Source organism: Triturus cristatus, chromosome 4_2 (genome assembly GCF_964204655.1).
Source record: "Triturus cristatus chromosome 4_2, aTriCri1.1, whole genome shotgun sequence".
In the NCBI taxonomy this organism is placed as follows: domain Eukaryota; kingdom Metazoa; phylum Chordata; class Amphibia; order Caudata; family Salamandridae; genus Triturus; species Triturus cristatus.
In genome coordinates this window covers 688,660,376-688,679,005 of record NC_140586.1, presented here as the reverse complement: position 1 = coordinate 688,679,005, position 18,630 = coordinate 688,660,376, and the positions used below count along the sequence as shown (strand labels likewise).

Sequence of the window (18,630 nt, the reverse complement as noted above, 5' to 3'; positions counted from 1 at the left end):
GACCACATGACTTCTGGAGGAAGGCGATATCATCTGCGACCAAGGAAGTGAGATTTCCAGTACCGGGACATACTGTCAGAACGGCCCTTGGGTTAGTGAAACGGAGAGCCGATGAGGCAAGGGGGGGGGATCAGCCCTGCATTAGTGTAGCGACACCCGTCTTGGCCCGCTGGTGAAGAAATCAACCGCTGCCCAAGGGGAAGAGTTCTGACAGACTTTTTAGTTTCAGGAAGATATCAGGGTATTGTTTCCTTTGACATGGAGAAGAAGAAAAATTTTTGTGCGTTGGGGTTCATGCTAACAGTAGCTATCGTTGGTATAACCACATGGTTTGTGGAGGAGGCAACTCCTGCCCGAGAGACACTTGTGTTGACGACTCCAGTGCCTGCGGAGCACTACTTTTATACATTGCCATATCAAGAGTTGAAGCATCGACAATCCTATTTGAATAACACTTTCATCCAGATGCTGCATCATACCCACGTTGCTACAAATGCTACGAACTGTTGGATATGTGGGATGATGCCAGCCCATCAGAAGAAAGGAGGCACGCCATTCATACCACTTCCTTTTTCTCACAATGGCTCTTGTAGAGCATGGTACACTCTGTTGTTTGCCACTCGAAAACCGACAGTGGGACGATTGCTTTTCAGACTTAATAAAGAATGCCATCAGGACAAGAATGGATATCCACAAGCGAATGGGACAATTTGGGAATGGGAAGAGTACCGACCGGACAATGAATCCATCCCCTATATCTTCACGAACACCAGAGACACTGTGGGGAAGGATAAATTTGTAATCCAAGTAGCACAAGCCCAAGCGGACCTGTGTGTCCAGAGTGTGGGTTTTATCCCTGTCGGTGTCAGTGATTGTATAACTGTGTTAAACATTGATGGGTTAAATAACAGCACCTTCCTAGCATCCCATAATACCTATTTTGTATGTGGAAATAAAGGTTATTACCGTTTGCCGGCTGGGTGGTCTGGGGTATGCTATGTATCATTCCTATTACCTCCTGTATTCTTAGCACCTGCGTCATATCATAAGGATTTGAAATTGCTGAATAATGTGACTGTAAATAGATATAAACGTACTCTATCAATTGAGGAGGTGGATCAAACAGATACCAGCTTGCAACAGTATATTGATTTTAATTTAGGACTGTTTTTCTTTGTTGGAGCCGCTCTGAATAGTAGGAAGATCCGAAGATTAACAAGAGTGGTAGAAGCTGTGACTAATCAGACTGCTACTGCTCTTGGGAATCTTACGGAAGAATTACAGATTACCAGGATTGTTGCATTACAGAATCGTATGGTATTGGATGTAATGCTAGCTGATCGAGGAGGAGCCTGTAAAATTATTGGAAGTAGCTGCTGTGTGTTCATCCCTGATCATACGCCATCCGTTTATAATGCCATTAATAAACTGCACAAAATAGCAGCTGAAGTCCACACAGAAAACGGCACTTGGTCCTTTTCTGGATGGTTTTGGGCGTTGGTTACTGCCTGGGGTTGGAAGGTTCTAACTGGTCTCTGTATTATTGTAGCAATTTTGTTCCTTTTCTGTATGTGTATTCAATGTGGACCATTGTGCTGTTCCGTATGCATTTCATTCTGCATTCCAGATAAGAAAGCTATTGCCGATGTTGCCCGCCAGAAGGGTCTAGCTAAAGAGGTTAAAGGAATGATGATAATTGACATATATGATGATTATTCTTGGAAACCGGATGTCTTCAGTAAATGCTGAAAGGGTCGTCTGTTGTAAATTAAGGCAGAATGTGATTAAGCATTTACTGAAAACATTAATGCTTCCCTTTGTTCATGTTTTCCTCATTATGTTGGCCGAAGTCCGGACTCCATTTTGTATTGACATGCTGCCACGTGTTCACCACGAGGAGAGTCCGACCTCTGTGTTAGTTGCTCTTGTAATCTGCCTAGCAACAGTTTAAAAATAGCTCCCTCTTGTCCGTCTGGCGCATGCCCAGACTTGACCACATCTGTTATAATTAGCTTTGCTTGACCATGTGTTTTCGCGGGCCCAAAGAGCGTGTTGGCTCCGCCCATGTATTGATTCAGTATCGAGAATGACCCTAAATGGTAATGTTCTTCAACCTCATGTGGTATCCACCCACTTATGAGCCCCTCTGTTGTGTATAAAAGGGGACTGTGTATGCAAGTTCTTTGTGCTACTCCTTGCAATACTGAAGAGTGTTGTGTGGATTGTAGGACCACCCTTAAGGGTTAATAAACGTTGTTTTTGTACTTTGCAGTTTCCGTGCCAACTTCCTTATAGATTTCGTTACAGAAGAGCGAACCCTTGTCTCTTGCGGGCCTAGCTGGGGCTTGTATTCATCACCGCATCGCCGTGAGGGGCTTTGAACTGCTGACAAACGCTGCCTTATCTGGAGGAACTGCGGGAGGAACCGGGTGTTGCCGCTGGCTAAGTCAGGCTGGTGCACGGGACTCCATTGACCAGGAGTCCGTGCGTGTCCTCAGGTGCGCTGCTGCCCGCCCACCCGCCCACATCCTTTGAAATAAGCTCGCAGAACCCGCTGGCGCGGGTCCCGCATCGCCGTGAAGGGCTTTGAACTGCTGACAAACGCTGCCTTATCTGGAGGAACTGCGGGAGGAACCGGGTGTTGCCGCTGGCGAAGTCAGGCTGGTGCACGGGACTCCATTGACCAGGAGTCCGTGCGTGTCCTCAGGTGCGCTGCTGCCCGCCCACCCGCCCACATCCTTTGAAATAAGCTCGCGGAACCCGCTGGCGCGGGTCCCGCATCGCCGTGAGGGGCTTTGAACTGCTGACAAACGCTGCCTTATCTGGAGGAACTGCGGGAGGAACCGGGTGTTGCCGCTGGCGAAGTCTGGCTGGTGCACGGGACTCCATTGACCAGGAGTCCGTGCGTGTCCTCAGGTACGCTGCTGCCCGCCCACCCGCCCACATCCTTTGAAATAAGCTCGCCCACATCCTTTGAAATAAGCTCGCGGAACCCGCTGGCGCGGGTCCCGCATCGCCGTGAGGGGCTTTGAACTGCTGACAAACGCTGCCTTATCTGGAGGAACTGCGGGAGGAACCGGGTGTTGCCGCTGGCGAAGTCAGGCTGGTGCACGGGACTCCATTGACCAGGAGTCCGTGCGTGTCCTCAGGTGCGCTGCTGCCCACCCACCCGCCCACATCCTTTGAAATAAGCTCACGGAACCCGCTGGCGCGGGTCCCGCATCGCCGTGAGGGGCTTTGAACTGCTGACAAACGCTGCCTTATCTGGAGGAACTGCGGGAGGAACCGGGTGTTGCCGCTGGTGAAGTCAGGCTGGTGCACGGGACTCCATTGACCAGGAGTCCGTGCGTGTCCTCAGGTGCGCTGATGCCCGCCCACCCGCTCATCGATCCACGCCCACTTATTCCCCTTTGTCTGCCGCTGCGCGGGACGCGAGCGGGACGCCCTGGACGAAGCCCGGACAAAGGGCGGACAGTCTGTTACAGTCCGGGTCAGGAGGGGGCCGGAGGGGGCTGTGGACATTTTGAACTGCATGAAGTGTTTGGACACATCGGTTGTCATAGCAGATATTGTGTATGGTGCTGCCCTAGTGTGTGGTGCATATAGCGTTCCACTGTGGGATTATTGGTTCAAAGAAGGTAGTAAGCAAGGGTTTGGAACTGCCTGTTTATCTAGACCCATAGCTTCAGAGCTGCATCAGTGAGAATTCCATGTCGAAAGCCAAATTTACTCCGGTGAAGGCTACTGTAGTAAGGACTCCCTTAATACGTACATACATTGTTAAGTTAGCATAACCACGTTAGATGTTAGAAAGCCATCTTGCTGCTTTTGCGCACGACACTGCGTTCACATGTTCTTGCTTAAACAAACTGCTGACTCGAGCTTTGCCTCACACGAGAGCAATCTGTTGTTACCATCCAGAGCTCTGCGCAGCGACCTTGGTCTGTACATGATGTGACAAACAGTCTGGGTTGTTAGACAATGCATGTTTTCCACTCTAGGTTGATCGACCCACTATTTAGCCATAACACACAGGCAGCTGCAAAATACCTGAAAGTTGGTGGTTTTAATATGACAGCGCTCATGTTTAGTATTTAGACCGAAGACGAGCCTTCCTGCGAGAAGACTCCTGATGCTCCTGTGATGTGATTTCACTAAGCTGATCTTTGAGGTATGGGGTCCCCTATTCAAGCCTAAGAGACCTTCTATTAGCCTAATAATAATATTAGCTTCTTAGTAAAGGGAAGGTGGTAGTATCCACTGTCATTATAACATGATCACCCCTTTTATATTCTATGGTATTGTAACGATGCTGATGGTTTTGATTTTAATCATTTGTCTGCTTGTATTAGCCAAAGTACTGCATCTTAGGACACGTGGTCTATAAAAATAAACTCTTTTTATTTTCACCGTGTCTCTGTTGATTCTTGTTGTGGACTGATGTGAGAATAATATACGAACAGGTATTTCCGATTCCCACCATTTCTGAGAGTATACTGAGTCGCGTGTTCTGGGTTGTCTTTTCATTGGGATCGCAGAGCTAAACCTCGGATAACGAATGGGACACTTATGCTAGCCGGTTCTGGGTTCTGAGGTGAGTTTCTGGTACACCACAATTCACTGAGGTCCTGGGGTTCTACGCATAGTTCTGTATATAAGCAGAATCCCTGCAACACTACCATGGATAACTATTTTGTTAAAATGGTAGATAAGATAAATCAGGAACGGAGAAAGTCCTTGGGGCGATCAGGAATTACTGACCTCATCTCACCAAATGCCAACTCCCCTATTTTCCTGCCCGTTCCCAATCAAGATGTAAGCAACGAGCCCAATCTTATGGATGGTTCTATAGCGGCGGTCCCACTAGTAGTAAATAGTCCTGCTGGTCCTATTTCTGGGGTTTGTAATGATGATTTAACAACTACACCGGGTTCACCGACCTCTACCATGATGGCCACTTCATCAAAGAGAGTACTACGTTCTAGTAGGATTAATAATAAGAATGCTTACCCCAAACGGGGGGGGGTCGATTACATAAGAGAGCTGACCCTTCATCTACCAACTCTGTCCATGATCTTAGTGTAGTGCAGGATAGTAACCCTGTTTCCATGGATAGTAAACAATTCGACCTCTTAATTAGCATGATGGATGCCAAGCTTGATCTACTAGTTAAACCTCTCTTGATCAAACTTGATGTAGTTGCTAATGAGGTGGTCAGACTGGGAGGCCTGCTGGAATCACATCTTAAATCTAGTATCCACACTAAAACTACAGTTAATGATCAAGGGAACAATTATGATCCTCCGCAGGTTTCTGGGGAAGTTACATCTACGTCTATGACCAACCCTCCCAATGCCCCTTTTGTAGGACTTTGTGAGGAGAGAATTAATGTTCCAGACCCTCTGCGGATTTCAGGGCAATTGAGTACTTTACGTAACCCAGTCCCAGAGGATCAGTTAGGATCTAGTGTTAAAAACTCTGGTACTCCCAGGATTGATTTGCCCCCGGCTTGTGCTCCATTTGTGGCAGTTCTTACTAATGTTCCCCCAGTTAGGGAGACCGGTTGTAGCTATAGTGAATCCCATGCTTCTCTGAAGAACAAGACCGTGGACTGGCTGCACCGGAAATGTGGTTTCCCAGTTGTTCTATCAAAGGACATATTAAGTACAAGAAGAATTAAATGGATTGGTAGTTCGCATAAGACGTGTGGGGGCGATTGTATTGTGATTAATTTTAGAAACCCCCATCTTGCCTCAACTGTCCTGTCAAGAGCACCACCACCCTCCTTCCGGGATCAAGGGATATCTCTCCGCCCCTTAGGGTATTTCTACAGGCATTTTAATTATCGACCCAATGACGAACATACTGGGGCTAAAGAAGGAGACATGAACTTATACCCTGGGCTTACAATTACAACGTCAAACCGTTTCCAAGCCCTGAGTGGACTGGACAGTAACGATTGACTGGAGCCAGCTCCGATTATAACAGGCATGGGAGGGGACGTCATTCTGAGAGTTTTAGATACAGTAGACCCTAATGGTTATGATAACCCTCCGGTCAATATCAGCAGGAAGGCTAGTTGTTGCGACAGTGAGAATCGGGTTCTTTTGGTTGGTGAGAATGGGGTTTCACTATCTAATTATGTACCCCCTGACCTCACTAGCCTTATACCTTTATCCAAACCTTGTAGAAAGAGTGTTTGCACGATTGGCAGTTGGAACATCGAGGGACTTTCATCTAAGGACATCTGTTTGGGGTGGACAGAGTTCATTAATGTTTTTAACATTATATGTTTTCAGGAAACCTGGTGTGTGGACCCAATCAATTATAATGGGTTTGTCTCCTTTCACCTACACGCTGTAGCCTCTCAGTCAGGTAGGGCAAAGGGTGGGTTATTGGTTCTGGTCTCTGTAGAAATACCCATCAGAGTCAAGAAACATGTTTTGGTTGGGGCACACTCCCAGATTCTATGGCTTCAACAGGAGCAGGGTAGAAATATCCTTTTAATTAATTTTTATAATAATATTTTTGATTGTACGAGATATCAGGTTGTACTTGCTATGGAGTCCGCCTTGGAAGATATTATAACCAAATTTGATATTGATTTTGATATCATATGGGTAGGTGATTTTAACACAGTGATGTGTCCCCGTGTTGCCCAAAGGGTATGTGGTTTTACTAACCACTTTGGGGACGGTGTCCCCCACTTCCCCCATAACTCCTATGGCAATTCCTTGAATAAAATTTTAACTACCTATGATATGGAAATATTGGTTAATCAGGTCAATCCCTCTGGTGCAATTGTCCCTACTTTTACGGGAAGAGATGCTAATACAGTAATTGATTTTATCTGTATGTCTTCTGGTATTAGCCCATGGTGTTCGGTCCCAGTGGTCGTGGACAATTGTATCAGTGACCATAATTGTGTTACCGTTGAGGTAACACTTTGGAAGGAGCAACAGGTTTCTAATACATGTACCATTACCAATATTGAGCCACACCGACCCAATGGAATTCGTATCAGATGGAAAGGTAATAAAGCGGACATCACGTCTAATTCCATTGTTTCAAAATGTCTCATGGAAATTACTACAATTTTAGAAAGTGAGGTAGTAACTGTTGAAATTGTCCGTAATTTTATTAATATCAATCTAATCATAGATAGCAATTCCACCATACTCACCAAGGGTAGGAAACTTCAACAAAGGGGGTGGTTCGACCATGCATGTTCTATTGCACTTAAGGGGCTCAAAACAGCTTTGGCAGCCCAGAATAGAGATATTAGTATGATTAGGGAACTGCGAGGTATTTATCAGGCCGCAGTTAAATCCAGGAAAATAGAACTAAGACAAGAGGCATGGGACAAACTAGACCAGGCAGCCACAACTGCGGATTCCTCCTTATTTTGGGCGACAGTTAACAGCCCATTTTTAAAGGATGATAATATGCCCGAATTAACGGCTAATGTTAGTGCGGAAAGCTGGGTCACCCATTTCTCTCTGATCTTTGATTCGGACAGATCCAGGGGACCATACGAAGATGGGTGGCCGGTCATCCCCTTGGACATTACCACTGCTGAAGTGAGGGATAGTATTAAATCTAGTAGGGGTGGGAAGGCCCAGGAACCTGACGGGGTACCTATCGATGTATATAAAGCAGCACCAGAGATTTGGGGTCCGTTGCTAACAAAGGTATTTAATGCTGCCGTAAATATTGGGGTCCCCCATACTTGGGAGGAGTCCATAATTATACCAATATTCAAGAAGGGTGACAGGGGGGATGTGAAGAATTATCGCCCAATCTCCCTCCTGGACTCCTCTGTGAAAGTTATGAGTCGGGTGCTTATGGTTAGGCTGGAAGAATGGGTTGAAACTAATAATATTCTAGCTAACTCTCAATATGGTTTTAGGAAGGGTAGAGGGACCATAGAACAATGTCTTAATCTCGAATTGTTAATTGGGAAGTACACGAAGGCTAAAAAAGGATCCCTCTACCTTTGTTTTGCTGACTTGAGTAGTGCATTCGACATGGTGGACCACAATATTTTATGGCCCAAATTACTAGAAATGGGGGCACCTGAGGCCATCGTCTATTTTCTAGCAAGACTTTATGCTAAACTAAGCACCAGTGTCCGTTACGGTCAGGAAGGGGAGTGCACCACAAAGTTTAGGGTCAGGCGAGGTATTCGACAAGGGTGTGTGCTTGCCCCTTTACTTTTTATTCTTTTTATTAATGAAGTGGATTCAGCTTTAAAGACGATTACGGCTGATGCACCCAAAGTAAACGATTTTTTTGTCCCCGTCATTCTTTATGCGGATGACGCTGTAATCTTGTCTAGGACTCCTATAGGCCTACAGCGTCTGATGGACGGGTTTACGCAGTTCATCAAGGACAGGAAGCTGCTGATCAATAAATCCAAAACCTTCATTATGGAATGTGGTGCGGGACGTAAAAAGCCCCATGCCTTTTTTATTGATGGGCACAAGGTGCAAATAGTGGAGTCTTTTAATTACCTCGGTATTATTTTCTCAAAATCAGGCAGTTGGTCCAGCGAGATTAATCATGTTCGGGCCAAGATGGCGAAAAGCTCTCATGGAGTATTTAAGTTTGCCACCAAAATTGGAGACAAAAGGATCAAAGACATGTTAAAAAAATTTCAAATGAGATGTCTTTCTGTGGCCCTTTATGGTGCCGGGGTGTGGGGACATACCATGGCAGGGAACTTACAAGTGGAGGAAAATCTCTTCCTTAAGAGGCTCCTGTGCTTGCCTAAATCAGTTTCCAACGATTTGGCGCACAGAGAGCTCGGCATTTCTTATCTTTCTGACCTGCTGGCCATAAGACCACTAATGCTGTGGCGTACCATCTGGTCAAAGGAGGAGACCTCCTTAAATAGAGCGATCATTGGAGATTGTCTCTCCATTGATGACCACTTAAAGATTCCCTGGATTAAATTTGTCCTCAATTGTTTTTTAGAGATCTATGGCTTCAAACTTAAAGATGACTGTTATGCCCCCTCCAGCCTGTCTAAGGAAGTGTTGAAGTCAGTTTTTATGAACCATAAATCAGTTAGGCGGGAAAGGACCTGCAGTACTTTAACCACGTGTACGTTTTACGGGAAATACTGTGATTCTGTGGGTTTCCAGCCGTATTTGAGTTTAGTCACACGTTCTTCTCACCGGTTTGTCCTTACTAGATTAAGGTTCGGGATTGTGCACCATCTGGTGGCCTTCCCCTGTATTAAAAAACATCCGGTGGGCCCATGTCCATGTGACAATGTATCTATACAAAGCACCATGCACCTTCTTTTACTGTGTAATCTATATGGTAATTTTCGCAAAGCCTATTTAAAGCCTATCCTGATAAAATACGGAGTTAGGAGTGTACAAGATGCTATGAAGTTGCTTTTTAAACCCTACCCTGATGTTTGTTTTTTCACTGCTACTTTCCTCCTACAAGTTACCAAAGCTAGGCCTAGTATGCTCTTTTAACTATTTTTAACTGTTTTAACCATGTGATTTGTACTGTAGTATTATTATTATGGTTTTATGACTGATGTATTTGATGTGTATTTGTTTTTGCTTTTATGGACTTTGTATTTTAAGCTCCGAATAAAGCCTTATGAAATGAATGTCCACCATTACTGTTTACTGTGAAAAATTGGAAGTGTTGTGGAAATGAAGTAAACAAGCTACATAAAGGTGCAGCAGAAAGGCACTCCGTTCCCCTAGATTTAGAGAAGTGTCTAAGGGACAACTACTGTAAAGAAAATGAATGTATATAACTAATTTTTACAATATCACAGGACTATCGCGGGATCGTAAAAAAAGTTGTGGAGTATACAAAATCTTGACACAATTTGTTACTAGAAAGACTGTCTCTCCCCACACCCTACTATACACACTTGTGGCCCTGGGTAGAGGTTTTACAGAAGAACTCAATGTTTCCTCTCACCCTACTATGCACCCCTGTCATACTGTGGAAAGGTCTCATTTGAAAGACCAGTCTCTCCCCATAGTGTACTGTACACAGTTGTAAGGCTGTGGAGAGGTGTCAGTGAGATCCCAGTGTTTCCTTACACTCTTTAGACCCTACAGTGCCCTATTGCTATACTGTGAAAAGGCCTCATTTGAGAATCTACTTTCTCCCCACACCCTACTAATGGGGACTATAAGGCATAAGTACTGTAATAAAGAAAAGTGTAAATTCTTCCTTTAAAACAGAGTTTACAATCTGGCAAGACTCCTGTGGGAATCATTAAAAAAAAGTACGGATTAAACATTTTTTAATAATTAGAAATGGACTTTAAAGTATATAAATGAGTATCAATGTGTGCTGTGTACCAATGTTCGTCTCATGCCGATAAAACAAGTAGAGTTTTTTCATAAATCTAGGTGATTTATTCATCCCCACAATGATACAATGGATTGCATTTCATTAAACGAAACACACTGTTACCAATCTGGTGTATTTACATATTACATCAGAATATATTCCATGTAAATCAAAGTCCATTATAAAAAGTACGATATTGTGAGAGGCTCACAAGATCAAACCAGGAAGCATTGCCTCCTTGGACTACACCTGAGGGATTGCCTTCCTGGCTCTCGTGAGTATCGTTTTAAAATGCACTTTTCATTTTGAAGTCTAAAGCAGATTAGCATTAGTAGTGATACATTTCTAGAGGAAATTGTCTGCATTACCACTCCCAATCAAAAGGATGATTAAAATAAGGAATATTGTCCAAAAGAACAACAAGGCCTGAGCAGAATAACAAAATCACGTGGAGGATAATACAAATGGTATCTGTTAATGAGGCCAATCTAGAGGTCAAAAGGAAGAATAGGTGTCAGAAATATTGTAGGAACAAGGCAAGGAGCTAGAGTTTGAATAATGAAGGAGTCTCTGAGGAAAAAATACTAGCTTATTTATATACAAGTGCGCCAAATGTAATGCCTTAAGTATTTGTATTCAGCAGTGTGTGTGCTTGAGTGTGTACATTACCTGGGAGCCTCAGCTGTTCTGTCATTGGTGCTGTCATCTCATCACAATATCTGACACCTAATCAGTGATTCAGCTTACTGGGGTTGTTTAAAAGAAACCTGATCCCTTGGTAAATGCACGTTGGGCAAGTAAGCTCATCCCCCAAGATGAGCGGTGGTGGTTATCCTCTGCTAATCAAGTACACCACATTAATACCCAAGCGGATCATATTTTTAATTACTTTGGCTGACAACACTTGTTATTCCACTAGGGCTGACCTGTTATTCAGTGGGTGTCTGTTACAATGAGGTATTACATTTTGAATGCCTTGGAAAGTATAAGGATGAATTTTTAGCCCTGCAATTAGGAGTGAGCGCTCCATTCACACCCATCTCAATGAAATGCTGAATTAGTCGCGGAGAACTTTTTGAGAGTCACAAAGGCATTTCTGACTTACAAAAGGCATTTATCAACCTGTGAAAATCCTTTTGTATTCAGAATCCTTGCAATTTTTGCTAATCACAGAATACACAATCGCAAATGGCCTTTGTGCTTCAAAATGCACGGTTTGACCCGTTTTCTGTTCTCCTCCAATTCACAGGCATTAGTGGAAAAACCATCTCTGACCTCATGGCCAGCGTCCCGCTCTCTGCCCAAGCAGCTCCGATGTAGGCTCACCTGCTGGTGCCCCAGACACCTCCCGCCTGGTAGGTGTTCGAGGCCCTCCTCCATCTGCAAGCTCCTGCCTGCTCCTCATCCCTAGTGGTCCAGTGGAAGAGCCTTGCTCTTCTGCTGCTCCACTGCTGTATGTCTGCCTTGTTGTGCCCGTTTTATTTTGTGGTGTCTTTTCTTGTCTTTCCTGTTTTTTTCAGTGTAATTTCTGTGCCTGTGTTTGTCTGTGATTCAGTTTTTTCTGCCCTTCATTGTTTTTTGTGCCTGTGCCGTTGCTTTCTCCTCCCTGCCCGTTCTTGCCTCCCTTTTTCCCTCCACTGCTCACCCGCTGCCTCTCCCCCTGCCATTCTCGCGCCTGCCTACCAGCTGTGCTTCCCTCCCACAGCCCTATTTAATGCCAGCTGCCGTGCCATCGCGCAGCAGGTACTCTGCTGGTGCACTGAAGGCATGCCAGAGGCAAGCCCATCTGCGCCCGTCCACGACCCGACCAGTGCCAGGAAACCTGTATCTTCCACCATCCATCGCTACAACTCAGCCACCCTCCTCGCTCTCGACCCAGGAAGGAGCAACAACTGCGAGTGGTCCACGCCAAGCACTACCCATGGACAGCTCTCCTGCCATCACTGCTGCCATACCTTCACCACCGCATGCACCCCCATGGCTACCCCCCACACCGAACACCAAAACCACTGCAGCCCTGAAATGCATCCTACTCAACGTGCGCTTCCTCCACAGACACGCTGTAGAGATCTGGGACATCCTCGACACCCGCTCACTAGGCGTTGCTTTCTGCACAGAAACCTGGACAAACGCCTCCTCTGCCCAGACATTGCCACCGCCATCCCTGACGGATGCAAGATCCAGAGCAAGGACTGCCCCCAACCGCCCAGGGGGAGGACTCCACATCGCACACAAGAGCTCCTTCCAACTCTCCACCTCTACCACCAGCGACTCCTTCTCCACCACCGAACACCTGCACTTCCAGATACAGACCAGCCCTACAACCACACTTCCCAGCACCCTCGCCTACAGACCCCCCGGACCTCTTGCTCCGTTCACCACTACCATCGCCGACCTCTTAGCCCCCCATGCCATCCCCTTCATGGACTACATACTCATTGGAGACCTGAATTTCCACCTCGACAACTCCAGCATCTCTAACTCCGCCACCCTCCTGGACAACCTTGACAACATCGGATTGAAACAGCTCATCACCACACCTACCCACAAAGCAGTATACACCCTGGACGAGATCTTCACAGGAGGTAACACCATCCACACCACACAACCCCCATGGACGGACCACCACTGCATACACTTCTTCGTAGACAAACCCACTTTGTCCAAACCTGCACCAAGCCCTCCATGCAGGAACTGGAGCAAAGTCACCGAGGAGCAGCTCAACTCCACCCTCAACCGAGATGCTCCCACCACCTTGCCCGACGCCAACCTCGCAGCCAAGGAACTCCACAAATGGATCTCCAACTGCGCAGACGAGCTTGCACCCCTACGTAACCCTGACAGACACACACCAGGAAGGCCACCTGGTTCACCACAGATCTCAGATGAACCTGCAGACGCCTCGATAAGAACTGGAGAAACAGCAAAACATCTGAAGTTCGCACCACCTACAAAAACGCCATGACGGAACACCACCAACTCATCAAATCCACCAAAAGGACCTTCATCCAAAACAAGCTCCTCGCTAACTCCAGCAACTCAAAGGAACTTTTCAGCATCATCCAGGAATTCACCAAGCCCCCCACCGAAACCACGGACATCACCCCTAACCAGGACCTCTGCAACACGCTCGGTTCCTACTTCCATCTGAAAATCAAGGGCCTCTACCACAATTTGAACAACAAGACGCCTGACCCCGAAACCACATTCTCTTCCAGCAAAGCCAGCCAGCCCACCATTTCCTCCAGGACCCCAGTCACCACTGAAGAAACCACCTCAACCATGAAAGGCATCCACTCAGGAGCCCCCACAGACCCCTGCCCACCACACATCTTCCACAGAGCCACCACCACATTGCTCTAGAACTATGACGCACAATCAACGTCACCTTCAAGACCGGCATCTATCCCGACGACTGGACAGGCGCAGAAGTCAGACTCCTGCTCAAGAAGCCCTTAGCAGATTCCACAGACCTCAAGAACTACCGACCCATCTCCCTCCTCTCATTCACAGCCAAAGTCACTGAGAAGACCGTCAATGCCCAGCTGACAAGATTCAACAAAGAAAACTCCATTCTCGACCATTCCCAATCCGGATTCCGCAGCAACCACAGCCCCAAGATCGCTCTACTTGCCGCCACAGATGACATATGCACCCTCCTCGACCAAGGACACACCACTGTTCTGATCCTACTTGACCTCTCTGCAGCGTTCGACACTGTCTCCCACCGCAACCTCACTGCCAGACTCCACGATGCCGGAATACAGGGAACTGCCCTCGACTGGATCCGCTCGCTCCTCACCCGCAGAACCCAAAGAATTAGACTGCCTCCCTTCCTCTCCGAACCGATGTAAATCAACTGCAGAGTACCCCAAAGATCGTCGCTCAGCCCCACTCTCTTCAACATCTACATGGCCCCCCTCACCGCCATCGTCAGACAGCATGGACTCAGCATAGTATCCTACGCTGACGACACCCTGCTCATCCCCTCCCTCACCAAGGACCCCATCACCACCAGGCACAACTTCCAGGAAGGAATAAAGGCTGTTGCATCCTGGCTGAGCAGCACCTGCCTGAAGCTCAACTCAGAGGAGACAAAGGTCCTCGTGCTCGGCACCTTCCCCTCTGCATGGGACAACACCTGTTGGCCCACCGCCCTTCCACCCCCACGGACCACACCCCTGACCTCAGCATCGTACTTCTTGACTCCTCCCTCTCCATGACCCGACAGGTCAAGGGCATTTCCTCCTTGATCCCCCTTGGCATCCTCCAAAGGACCTTCAAATATATCCCCTCGAATCAAGCACTCATAACCAGCAGACTGGACTACTGAAATGCCCTCTACACCAGGATCAACAAGTCTCTGCACCGAAAACTCCAGACCATACAGAACACCGCAGCCAGACTCGTCCTCTACATCCCTCGACATGAGCGCATCACCCAACACCTGCAGAACCTTCACTGGACCCTCATAGAAAAGAGAATCACCTTCAAGATACTCACCCACGCCTACAAATGCCTTCAAAACACCAGACCCCAATACCTCAATGAGAGAATCTCCTTCCACGCACCCAAGTGAAACCTCCAACCCGCCGACCTCACCCTCACTGAAATCCCGCGGATCCACAGAGCCAGAACAGAGGGAAGAGCTTTCTCTCGATCGACATCAGACGCGCCCTCTCCCTGAACATCTTCAGGAAGACACTCAAGACCTGGCTCTTCGACTGAACAGAGCTGCTTACCCCCCCACCCAGTGCCTTCAGACCCTCACAGGTGAGTAGTGCGCTTACAATTCCCCTGATTGATTGATTGATACGAGAAAGCCTGATACATGGCATTAATGGAAGAACCCTACAAAACCCGCTGTTAATAGGATTAGTGGAAGAACCCTACAAAAAACCTTATACTTTTTTGGACAGACCATAAACTATAATGAGTGCTCCTCAAAACCGGCAACAAACCTGAGGGTTTAATACAGTTTCTTTGAAAATTGTGTTGCAAAATGCACTAGTCTCACGTTTTTTCATAATTTTGTCAGTGGGACAGCCAACCACGCCCTCATAAGAGAAGTCAGGCTCTCTCATTCTGTGTTGTTCAAAGCGAATATTAATAGTCCACTGTTTTATTTAAAAGTGTATCTATATTTACTGGGCTTTCCATTAAGTAGTGCCTAGATTTTTCTACTGTAAAGGGCCAAATGTACGACCTACCAAATAGCGACTCACAAATTGCGTTTCTTTTGTGACTCGCAATTTGCGACTCGCTATTTGGAATGTACAACAGTGTCTTGGACACTGTTTGTGATTCCCAATGGGGTCGAAAAATGCGAGGCTCATGAAAATTAATGAGCCACTCACATTTTGCAACCCCATTTGGAATGGCTGGCGCTTCCAGGGATGGTGGCCTGCTGGGCTCAGCAGACCACCATGTCTGGGACTGCTTTTAAATAAAGCAGCTTTTTTTTTTTAAATGCAGCCTGTTTTCCTTAAAAGAAAACAGGATGCATTTTTTTGTTTTAAAGGAAACGTTTTCGTTTCATTTTTTAAGGGCAGGCAGTGGTACCTGGGAGCACTGCCTGCCCTTAAAAAATAATTTTTCATGCTCTTGCAAAGGGGAAGGGGTCCATTAGGGACCCCTTCCCATTTGTGAATGCATTACCACCTTCTTGAAGTAGGTGCATTAGTTCATGGCTATGGAGTCACTATTTGGAAGGGAACGCCCCTTCCAATTACCGAGTTGCAAAACAGTATTTTGCGAGTCGCAATTTATTTACGACTCGCAAAATACTGATGGTACATGGGCCCATGGTTTTTAGCATGTGCAAACGGGTCTAAGACCCTGTGCGTGCACTAAAACTCCTCGGACATCTGGCCCTAAATGAACAAAAAAGAAAAGGATCCAAAAATGATTTGCTTTTCAGTGATAGTATTATCACAACTTACACTCATCTCTATCGACATTATTGACATTACTCTCTTTAGGGTCTGATTTGAATTATGGTGAATGGGATACTCAGTCACAAATGTGGCAGCTGCCTCATTCGCCAAATTACAAACGCATTATATTCTATGACACTTATAATACGGCCGGCAGGACATCCTTCACAGTAACCCATCGGTCGAACTTGCCCCGTTGTACCCGCTTTCCTGCCTGCAGTCTGCCAACCCGGAGAATTCTCACTCTCCCAGCTCACACTGCTACCTCGCTGGCCCCCATGCTGGCAATCTACTCAGTCTCTGCTCTGATCCCGTCTGCTACGTCCAGGGAGCCCTTTACAGGAATGGGGGCGCGGCAGCTATGCCGGGAAGACTATCATCGCCGATGCCCCTGTGATCCGGAGCCTCTGCATATTTCTTTTCTCGGCCTCCTGCCTTTGACTATGCCGCTGACCGCGGCCCCCGCAGGGGGCCAATCGGCGGTCAGCGCCTTAGTGCCCCCGGGGCACCGGTCACCCCTCCACACCCCCTCCAACTGGGGGGGCGGGGACGTAGACCAGAGCCCCCCTCCTCGGGCTGGCCGGAAGTGACGCGCAATGCGTGTCACTTCCGAGGGCGGTGATTTGTTAGAGAACGTCTCTGTGTACTGCGGTCTACACCTTCGGGTGAGTCGTGCCGTGACCCGGGGGAAATCTCTTAAATCTCGAGTTCGCTATATACTGCGGTCCAATACCTTCGGGCGGATTCGCACTGTGACTCTGGGTGAATCTCTTAACGCAAGTTCGCTATGTACGGCGGTCCTATACCTTCATGTTGAATCGGGGTGGAACTGCGGGCGGCATTCCTTATGGGGGCATCAGCGACCTGTGATCCGGGGCAAATCATCTAGTTGATTTCCAGGTGGGGGCTGGGGGGATGTGGTTCGTAGGCTGCGGTCGCGTCACCATTTATTTCGCAAGCCCCTCACCCCCCCCCCCTTGGTTTAGAGCAGGTACAGTGCTTTCAGCCAAGGCAAGGAGAGGCACCTCGCGGGGTCGGGGCAGAGCAGTGGGTGCGAAACCCTCAAATCAGAAGAATGGTTGGGTCGCGTCCCGTCTCTGGCAACAACTAAACGATCAGGATTGTTGCGCTTTTTGCAAAATGAATTTGTCCATGTGTAAGGTAACTGGGGCTCATGTAAAGCGCTCCAATATCTTCGTTCCCCCCCACCCGATTAGGTATGTGCTCATGTGCGGCGCTCCTGGGACTCGGGTCGAGCTGCGCGGCGACTGTGGGTGGGTCGCTCGATCCACCCGCGCCTGATTGTGTACTGTTGGGGGTCGGGTCCTGCACCCCAGGGTCGCCGAGTGGCCCGGTGATCAAAGGCATATCATTTGGTCCCCCACGCCCAATTGGGTATGTTCACTGGTGATCATGTACTGCGCTCCTGGGCCTCGGGTCGCGCCGCGCGGTGACTGTGGGCGGGTCGCTCGATCTCCCCCCCCCCCGATTTGTGTGTACTCTGATAACATTAATGACTGAGCAACTCCTAATCGAGTAACGTCAGTCTACCGGCTACCTACCAGCCCATTTAATACTGCGCTATTCAGAGACTGCAAGCAGGCGGCGTGCCTTATGGTGGCGTCATCAACCTGTGATCCTGGGCAATTCATTTAATTTAATTTCCAGGTGGGCCCGTGAGGATGTAGTTCGTCGACTGCGCTGCCGCAAAAGTCAGGAGCGCGGGAGCGCTGTACATGTGTGAGGCAGACAGTCACTGGGGATGAGGGGGCACTGTGCATGTGTGGTGGACACTCATTGACTGGTAATGGGGGCCGGGAACTGACCGACGTTTATGCGTCTGAAAACCTCGGTGTGTCCGCACGACAGCCGGGCGCTGCAGAGAGCAGAGCCGCCTCCCAGCACTACATGAAACGTCACAGCTTCCTGCCCATGGAGCACTGGCAAAAACAAAGGCACGAAAAACTGCAGGCAGCACGAAAGCAGTAATTAACAAGGAGGATGCGCCCTGCAGTCAGCCCGCCCTGACTCCGTTCTCGGGTCAGACAAGATGTTTCCCAAACAACCTTTCCAGCGCTCTCTAAAATGTCCGTACATGTACTATTGAAAATGCACAATAAGAACCCTTCTGTTAGCGTGTCACAGGGAAGGGCAGGATTTGAACTATGTATCTTCACGGGTTGGAGCTAGGCGGGAACCCTAGGCGTTGTGGTGCGGCGGCCTTGGCACCCGGCTTTGGAGCACAAAGCTCACGGTTCGATCCCCGGTGACACCCTCAGCCCCATGTGACTTTGGACAAGGCCTCCATTTCCACAGTGGCCCTCGGCGCCTTGAGACCCGTAAGGGGGGAATAGTTCGT

At 47.8% G+C, this 18,630-nt stretch overlaps 2 protein-coding genes across 2 annotated transcripts in view; one reads left to right on the top strand and one right to left on the bottom strand.

Annotated features, from left to right (window-relative positions):
* The window catches only part of PRKAA2 (protein kinase AMP-activated catalytic subunit alpha 2), a 343,505-nt gene that overhangs the window by 159,600 nt on the left and 165,275 nt on the right, over positions 1 to 18,630 (top strand). The gene's annotated exons all lie outside the window — the stretch shown is intronic.
* The window catches only part of LOC146834903 (uncharacterized), a 38,352-nt gene continuing 25,861 nt past the window's right edge, over positions 6,140 to 18,630 (bottom strand). Inside the window, exon 3 of the mRNA XM_085600221.1 lies at positions 6,140 to 6,247. Within this exon, the coding sequence (XP_085456347.1) occupies positions 6,140 to 6,247 (108 nt within the window). The remainder of the gene's footprint in view (positions 6,248 to 18,630) is intronic.